The sequence below is a fragment of the Sinocyclocheilus anshuiensis genome, unplaced genomic scaffold (assembly GCF_001515605.1).
Source record: "Sinocyclocheilus anshuiensis isolate Anshui unplaced genomic scaffold, SAMN03320099.WGS_v1.1 scaffold1444, whole genome shotgun sequence".
NCBI classification, from domain to species: Eukaryota; Metazoa; Chordata; class Actinopteri; order Cypriniformes; family Cyprinidae; genus Sinocyclocheilus; species Sinocyclocheilus anshuiensis.
In genome coordinates, this window is record NW_015546092.1 from 91,797 (window position 1) to 100,921 (window position 9,125).

Sequence of the window (9,125 nt, forward strand, 5' to 3'; positions counted from 1 at the left end):
TCTCCATTGGCAACACGCACGATTTGTGTCGATTGCAAGTGACGTCGCAGGTATCGGAGAGTGCAAGTGGCGATTGCAAGTGACATTGTAATTTAGTTTATTTTGTCTTGTCTTCACCACCTGGTTATACTGTTGTAAAATGTTGAGAGATTCAAACGAAAAGTAATCAATAAATAGAACAAAATAAAAAATAAAAAAAACTGCAAGTGACGTCGCTAGCGGAAGTGCAAGTGTCTGAGAGTGCAAGCCTGAGAATGCATTTCTGAGAGTGCAAGCCTGAGAATGCACGTCTGAGAGTGCAAGCGCCAAGCTGCAGTCAGACCCTTCTCGTATCTTTTGCAATCTTGGGGGAGATCGTTGAACATTTGAAGCCTACAGTTTGCCATCAGGATATTATCCCTACTTGCATTTTTAAACAAGCTTTTAGTGTTATTGGTCCGAGTGTCATGGCAATAAATTGTTGCTTGGTTTCAGGCTCTGTTCCTGTCTATCTTAAACATGCAATAGTGCAGCCTCTTATCAAAAAAGCTAATTTGGATCCTACAGTTTGTTCAAATTTTAGACCAATTTCGAAACTTCCTTTTTTTTCCAAAAGTGTTGGAGAAAGTAGTTTTCACTCAATTACCGCCCTTTTTAGAGACAAATTCAGTACTCGAGGTTTTCCAATCAGGTTTTAGAGCAAAACACAGTACAGAATCGGCACTAAAAGTAGAAAAAACGTAAAAGTCTACAATGATATTTTATTAACTGTTGACTCTGGAGTCTCTGCAATCCTAGTTTTATTAGATCTTAGTCCGGCGTTTGATACTGTTGACCACACTATCTTGGTTTCTCGTCTTGAGCAATATGCAGGAATTCAAAGAGTGGCTCTTCAATGGTTTAAGTCGTATTTATCAAATAGAAGCTTTTCAGGTAATGTTGGTGAATTTTTATCTACCTCAGCTCCTCTCACCTGTGGCGTCCCTCAAGGGTCCATTCTTGCCCCATTACTTTTTTCTTTATATATGCTCCCTTTCGGGTCTATTTTTAAGAAGCATAATATCTCATTTCACTGTAATGCAGACGATACGCAGATATATCTACCATTACAACAAAATGACAAGAATGTTCTAACTGCTATTTTAGAATGTTTAAATGATATAAAAGGCTGGATGAATTTGCTTTTTTTTTTTTAAACTAAATGAAAAGAAAACGGAGATTATTTTTGGGCTGAGTGAGACTGTTAACCTTGGCCCTTTGGCCCCGTATAATAAGATGGTGGTGAAAAATCTGGGTGTTTTATTTGATAAAGACTTCAAATTTGATATGCAAATTAATGGTGTCGTTAAATCCAGCTTTTTCCACTTGAGACTTTTGGCTAAGGTAAAGATATTTCTCTCTTTTAAAGACCTTGAGAAAGTCATCCATGCCTTTATTTTTTCAAGGCTTGAATATTGTAATTCCCTTTATATAGGAGTTAGCCAGCAAGCGTTGTCACGTGTGCAGGCAGTCCAAAATGCAGCAGCTCGGATGCTGACAGGCACTCAAACGAGAGCACATCACACCAGTTCTATTTTCCCTTCGTTGGCTGCCAGTACGTTTCCAAATAGAATTCAGGCTTTTGTTTGTTTTTAAATCATTAAATGGTTTGGCACTTCCTTACCTTGCAGACCTTCTTAAACGACACACGCCTACTAGATCCCTTAGGTCCTCTGATCAGCTGCTTCTAACTGTTCCTAGGTCTAGATTAAAACTTAGGGGTGATCGGGCCTTTTCGGTAGTTGCACCTAGACTGTGGAGTTCTTTACCCCTGTATGTTCGAGCAGCTCCAACTATATTTACATTTAAAACTCGGCTAAAAATTCATTTATCTCAGGCTTTTAATTCTACTGGGTATTGAGGAGTGTCATTGAATTTTTAGTGTTTATTTTGAATTTATCTTTGTATGTTCTTGGTTTTATTTGTTTTTACTTTGTCTGTACAGCACCTTGGGCAACAATAGTTGTATTAATGTGTGCTTTAAAAGTGAAAGAAACAGAATTTAAATAAGTATGCCAGTCATTCATGGTAACAAGCATTAAAAAAAAGAGATTTTATTTCATTTAAAAAATTTTAGTAAGTGGTGTTAAAAAAAATTGCTCTACACACAATGAGCTGGTGTGGTGTGTTGGAGATCAGGTGTGGTGGGCCACAAGTCCACCCCGTATATGACCATTGTTTAGTATAGGAGTAATCATATCTTCTGCTTTACAGTCCAGAATTAAATAACCAAATAACTTCTGATTTGTTTGGATGTTTAGTTTGGCTTGATCTGCGGACCCAGTCAACGGTAGAAAGGCTCATCAACAAAACTCCAGGCAAAAACAAAAACCATCTCAAGGTGAGAGTGCCAGTGTTTCCTTGTAAAAAAGACTGAAATGATCTTGAACCGTTACATCCACAATCCATTATTATGGTAAACAATTTTCAATATGTCAGATAGGACTTTTTTTTTTTTTTTAAGTCCCCAGGAAATGAAAATGGAAGTTTTGGCTGAAGTCTGGATATGTTAGCCCTGTCCCACCCTGATTTCTTTATTCAAACAGAAATATATCAAAACATCGAGGAGACATTGCAGTTATCAGTCCACTTCTAACTGTACTCAGGTTATTTTTTATTTCTGTTACTGTACACAAAGTTTGCAAAACTGAATAAATATTTGTACTTCTCTTGCTTCATACAGCACAAGACTGGCCTACCCATCAGCACATACTTCAGCGCAGTGAAGTTACGCTGGCTGATGGATAATGTTGAAAAGGTCCATGAAGCTGTGCTCTCTCACAGGGCCATGTTTGGAACAGTGGACTCCTGGCTTATCTGGGTAAGAGCAGTGGCAGTGAGGTTTCTCTTCTGCATCTCTATAGTGTTTGTGTATGTTTTTGAAGTTTAATGGTAAAAGAAGAAATCGGTGCATGGTTTAGGTTTTTAGTGCATCCAAGGTTTTTAGACTGCTTAATGATTACACTCATCCTTGCAGATACTCCAAAATAAACCCAAGCACTTGGTCTTGGATTGAATTCAGATGCTCTAATGGTTCTCAATCACATTTCTGAATACATTTTGTATGTCGTCTTAATCAAGCATACCGGATTCAGGTCATCGGCTCATTAGAGGAGATTCTAAGACCTGAAATGGATGTGTTAGACAAAGAAGACATGAGAAATGTGCAGTGTTGAGGGGACTCCAGGAACATTGTTGAACTGATCATGATGTAAATATTTTAACTTGTCTAAATAATCTGTGATAACCCCTAACTTTCAGTGCCTGACGGGGGGGAAGAAGGGAGGTGTTCATTGCACAGATGTAACCAATGCCAGCCGGACAATGCTCTTCAATATTCACACAATGGACTGGGACCCAGAGCTCTGCAAGTAAGTACAAATTTGCATACATACCGTTTTATATACATTTTTCTGGCCCAAAGCTTATTTGCATATGCAAATGAAAAAAAGAATTTTGGATACTCCACCCAAAAAATGAAAATTATAAAACTGATAGTTCTGGTTCTTGATTCTGATTGGCTGAGCCACGTTCAAAGCTGTTGTAAATTACTCTATAAACATACACCTTTGTTTACGTTTGTCTGTTGCTTGACAACCACTTTGTTGCAACCACAACTGTTTCTGAGGAACTACATTGTTTGGTGGAAGAATACTGTTTTTATTAATATCATTACACATTATTTGCTCGGTTTTATTTTGTGAAACCTTACTGCATATATGGAATAACCATTTTATAAAAGCAATAAGCCCTGTGAAGCCGTGGTTTAACTGTAAAACATGGCTTCTTGGGGCTTATTGCTTTATTCCATCATCGTTTACTCACCCTCATGCCATCCTAGATGTAAATTACTTTTTTCTTCTATATGACTCAAGTTGATGAATCAGTGTCTTCTGAAACAAACCTATAGGTATGTGTGAGAGAAAAATGCTACTTTTTAAAATGTTTTAAAATCGTTTTTTGCTTCTGACCAGCTGTCACACCTGGGTTTGCTTGGCATAAATGTCAGCACGTTTGTGAAGCGTAACGTCCGCATGTTGTGAAATTCCACTGAAAAGTGATGGCTTTCGTGTCACTTCTCACATCAGCTTAAAAACACATTTATGCCACGCTTCACAATGTCCTCCTGAACCGGTGTATGACAGTTGGCTGGAAGCAATGGTTAAAACGTTTGAAATATGATATTTTTCTTACACACCATTTGAGTCAGAAGATTTTTGTTCATAGACTTGGGTCATATGGATTACCATCATGTTTGTTGGTAACCACTGGTGGTGGTTGAGGAGAGATCCCCACACATGATTGTAAAGCGCTTTGGGTGTACAGCAATACACAAAGCGCTATATAAATGCATCATTCATTCATTCATTCATTCATTCATTCATGTTGTTCTGAGAGTAAATAATGAGAGGATTTTCATATTGGATTTGGAGTATCCCTTTAAGACTGGAATAGACTGCATGACTTTTAAAATCTACAGTACACATTACACACTTAACAATTTGTGAATGGTTAAAGAGAAAAACTGACCATCATGCACTGAATGACAGACTATCACACACTACCAGATTTTCAAGTTATTTTAAACACAACTAACTCGCTCAGAAACATGCACCTCATTGCTAGGAGACATCTGACAAATGAAAGCAATATTGTTCTAAAATCAGCCCAAATCATAATTTTAACATCCTCTGATGCTAAAAATCAGAGTCTGTGCCCATCATACACTGTGTGATTTTATTTTTATTCCTCCTCTTTATAAAATCTGTCAGCTCTGCCTAAAATATGCGGACTGGTGACCAAACTGCAAATCGAGGCAATAATCTGGGCAAAAGTTGTGTAGTGTATTCCAGCCTTTACTGTTTTTAAAGATTTATTCATAACGTATATTTCTTACATGTATAACAGATATTTTGATATACCAATGGAAATCCTGCCAAAAGTGAGAAGTTCTTCAGAGATTTATGGTTTAATGGTAAGTGTTTGACCCCAAAGAGAGAATTTCTTTCTGTACTTCTGTTACATAATGCATTGGTAGGATTCTGTTGTGATAAATTGACAAGAGAGAAATGATCTTTGCTCCAGAGCAGTGTCTGTCAAACATTAACTGTTTATTCTTTAACTGTACATACACAATCTGCAACTCCAATAACATCTTTCCATCCAAAGTTGAATTTTGCTGTGGAGCAGTCATTTAACCCTTTGGAGATTTTAGTGTGTCCCTCTTTATCATGATTATATTTTGTGTCCTGTGATCTCTTTGGGCTGACTGATAGAAAATCAGCTCTAATCTGGTGAGTATCTCTAGCTGTCATGTCTGGGAAAACTGCTGTCATGTTGTCATCACAGAAGTTGGTGCATTTCCAATATGGAGCAAACATGCTTTTCATATTTTTGTTGTAAGTGCATTTTATATATTCCTGAGATAAGGTCTTATTGGAAATGTACCGGATGGTGATCTTGTCATTGTTTTTCATTGTGTTTTGGCTTGTCACCCAATGCACTGCCTGTCCTTTCCAACAGCTCTTGGAGTTTAGAACTTTTTCATGTAGTTTTCTGGCTATGGTCCTTTTCTTTGTTCCTTTCTTCTTCTTTATTCATTCACTATGGCTGAAGCCACACCATCTTGAGTTGCAGTGATGAAAATGAAGCAGCTTTTCACAGTTTTTAACATGCTTGGAGTCAATTATTCTTATTTTTTGTGGAGTATGTTTAGAGCAGATACTTGCAACACAGCAGCAGATGATTTGCCAAAGATGCTCATGTCCACTAAAGTATTAGAATTGATAATTATTAATCTGACTCAAGTGTTTGAGTTCTGGCTTTAAGCAGGGGGCTGTATAATGCATGTGAATTATTACATTCATTTGTATATTATTAAATTCTTCCCCTAATGTTTTACTTTTTAATATAAATTTTTTTCTTACAGAAATCTGGCCCTTTAACTGGTGTCCCCATATCAGGGGTAAGATTATTAGATTATTTTTTAGAAAGATTACATTGTCTTTCTGTCTTTCTCCCCAAGTTGTGTGTGTAAATATTATTATTTTGTTGAGTTGGACAATTAAATCATAATGCATATAAAGTAGTGTCTTCAGATCCTCAAACATAATACAGAAATTTGCAAATACTTTCTGATGTCCTTTAAAGTGACTTTACATCTGTTTACAGTGTCTTGGTGACCAGTCTGCTGCGCTGGTGGGACAGATGTGTTTCAAGGACGGACAGGCCAAAAATACGTATGATTTTGTTTTGTCTTCTCAGTTCCTCATAGCCTAATTTGTCAACATGCAAAAATGTGCACTTAGACTAAATGAAGATGTTGTGATTTTGTACATTTGATAAGTTTTTATTTATTTACAGTTATGGGACTGGTTGTTTCCTGCTTAAAAACGTAGGAACAAAGGTATTCAACATACTTAAAGCTTCAAAAATACATTTTCCTTTTTTAAATTTAATCTACATTGGATTTTTTTTATATCTTAAAGCCTGTAATGTCGGACCATGGACTCCTGACAACGGTCGCATATAAACTAGGGCGTGACAAGCCAGCCTGCTATGCACTAGAGGTAATGTTGTTGAATGTTGACATTGTTTATTACATTATTATGTTCTTGGCAGATTATTTCTTACCAAAGCAATGCACGTTTTGTTTATGTGGCAGCTATTTCATTCCACTCTCACAAACATGAAAAGCCTATTCATTTCTCATAATTACTTTGTGATTTAGAGTAGCCAATACTTCACTCTTGCTCAACTGGAGTTTTTCTTTTCTAGGGTTCAGTTGCCATTGCAGGAGCAGTTGTGCGTTGGCTAAAGGATAATCTCGGAATTATCCAAACCTCTACAGAACTAGGTTTGTTTGTGTAAAGGTTCTATTTATACCCTAATGCAAGAGCATTTAGCCCAGTTTTGGAATATTTCATTTTAAACATTTCACTTTTCACCCCAGAGAAACTAGCTGCTGACGTTGGCACATCATATGGCTGTTATTTCGTCCCTGCATTCTCTGGATTATATGCGCCATACTGGGAACCAAGCGCTAGAGGGTTAGTGACCGATACATCCATTTGAAAGATCATTTTCAGTTGATGTAAGCGATGTAGAAACACTAAAGCCTAAGGAGAGCGAGCATTACATTAGAGAAAGGCATTAGAAGCAAAAAAAAAAAAAAAATCCTATTGTGAATTTCATAGTGAGTTTATTATTTGAAGCCCAGTTGTTATTACATGTGAAATGTACAACATTGAACCTCTGTTTTTTTGCTTGCAACAGAATCATCTGTGGTCTAACACAGTTCACCAATAGGAGTCATTTGGCTTTCGCAGCACTTGAAGCTGTCTGCTTCCAGACACGAGAGGTATCCCTTCATGAGTTTGCATCTGCATGATTATATGCTCTTATTACATAGAACACAAAAGTCCTTCAACAGTTAATATTCAGAATCAATTATTTTAGAGAGCAATGTGAACAAATAAATACTCAAATATTTTTCATATTAATTTGTTTTATAAATAGATGTGTAATAAGCAGGATAATATACAGTTAGCTATCCAATTAATTTCCTGATCACCCTGTTGAGGTTATTTTGCAGGGTCAGTTTGCTGTATATTATCCCTTACTTATTTTTAGTCTTAAGGATAGAGGTGCTTTTTTGAGCATGTCACAAATAAATCGGTGACCATTAAAAAAAACTTTTAGGATGCTAATGGATGCTCAAATTTGTTTCAGATTCTGGATGCAATGAACCAGGACAGTGGTATTCATCTGTCCCAGCTCCAGGTTGATGGAGGCATGACGTCCAACCGGTTACTGATGCAGCTGCAGGCCGACATACTGTGTATCCCAGTCGGTAAGATGCACATTTTCATCTTGTAAGGCTTTATATGAGGATGTACGTAAACACTGGTGTAAATGGAATTTTAATGGTATTTCCAGATGGGCGGATATGTGATGTAATTTGTATTTATTTACAGTAAAGCCATCCATGCCTGAGACCACAGCTCTGGGTGCTGCCATGGCAGCAGGAGCAGCTGAGGGGGTCAGTGTGTGGAGCCTAAACCCAGAAGATCTCACTGAGGTCACTTCAGAAAAATTTGAACCTCAGATCAACCCAGAGGGTAATGAAATCTAAAGTGCACCACACACCAATTCATAACTAATGAAAATTGTATGAACCGTATGCATTTTGTTGCATGCCACTTGCTGAGATTATTAAATTTGCAACATGGTTCAGTGTAATACTGAAAAACTTTATGGATTCTTGCAGGCCATAACATTGTGTTCATGATTAAAGGGATAGTTCACCCAAAAATTAAAATTCTATCATTAATTACTCACCCTCATGTTGTTCCAAACCCGTAAGACCTCCGTTCATCTTCGGAACACAAATTAAGATATTTTTGATAAAATCGGAGAGCTCTCTGACCCTCCCATAGACAGCAAGGATACTACCACGATCAAGGCACAGAAACGTAGCAAGTACATCGGTAAAATAGTCCATGTGACATCAGGGGTTCAATCGTAATTTTACAAAGCAGTGAGAATACTTTTGTGCGCAAAGAAAACAATAATAATAACACAATTTATTCAACAATTCTTCTCCCCGAGGTACCGTCTTCTGCCATTTTGGAGAATACTCTAGAACGTAATCAGCGTTGTTTATGTTCAGTAGATAGCGCTCACATGCTGAATGTAAACAATGCTGATGTTTTGTGCTCACCAAGGTTTGGATGGCATCATTCACAGCGTCTGTTTTAATCAGGCAAAACCTGCTAAGTGTGAACACAAACTCAAGTTTCATCTGCAACTTTATTTAGGGTGTGTTTTTTTTCCCCCCTCTGCGCAGAGAGTGAACTGCGATATGCTCGCTGGAAGAAAGCTGTTCAGAGGGCTATGAACTGGGAAACCACAGAACCAGTCAACAATGGAGATGGTGTGTTTTATTTATTTATTTATTATTTGATTTAACTCCATTAACCAATCGATCAACTAATCAGAGAAACACCTTATACAAATGCAAATAATACAAAATAATTGATATTTAAATTAGTAAAAAAAAAAAATCATGCATTTTTTTTTTTTTTTTTTTTTTTTTTTTTTAAAAT

General features: G+C 37.0%; 1 protein-coding gene across 5 annotated transcripts in view; it reads left to right on the forward strand.

Annotated features, from left to right (window-relative positions):
* LOC107700103 (glycerol kinase-like) overlaps positions 1 to 9,125 on the forward strand; it is a 19,218-nt gene that overhangs the window by 7,574 nt on the left and 2,519 nt on the right. For 4 of the 5 annotated variants that reach the window (XM_016501627.1, XM_016501628.1, XM_016501630.1 and 1 more), the window contains exons 5-19: positions 2,280 to 2,359; positions 2,702 to 2,839; positions 3,280 to 3,389; positions 4,927 to 4,993; positions 5,295 to 5,312; positions 5,948 to 5,983; positions 6,190 to 6,257; positions 6,382 to 6,424; positions 6,507 to 6,587; positions 6,796 to 6,874; positions 6,971 to 7,067; positions 7,294 to 7,378; positions 7,750 to 7,870; positions 7,995 to 8,138; positions 8,867 to 8,953. In XM_016501627.1, coding sequence (XP_016357113.1) covers positions 2,280 to 2,359; positions 2,702 to 2,839; positions 3,280 to 3,389; positions 4,927 to 4,993; positions 5,295 to 5,312; positions 5,948 to 5,983; positions 6,190 to 6,257; positions 6,382 to 6,424; positions 6,507 to 6,587; positions 6,796 to 6,874; positions 6,971 to 7,067; positions 7,294 to 7,378; positions 7,750 to 7,870; positions 7,995 to 8,138; positions 8,867 to 8,953 — 1,254 coding nt within the window. The remainder of the gene's footprint in view (positions 1 to 2,279; positions 2,360 to 2,701; positions 2,840 to 3,279; positions 3,390 to 4,926; positions 4,994 to 5,294; positions 5,313 to 5,947; positions 5,984 to 6,189; positions 6,258 to 6,381; positions 6,425 to 6,506; positions 6,588 to 6,795; positions 6,875 to 6,970; positions 7,068 to 7,293; positions 7,379 to 7,749; positions 7,871 to 7,994; positions 8,139 to 8,866; positions 8,954 to 9,125) is intronic. The other variant, XM_016501629.1, reaches the window with a different exon arrangement.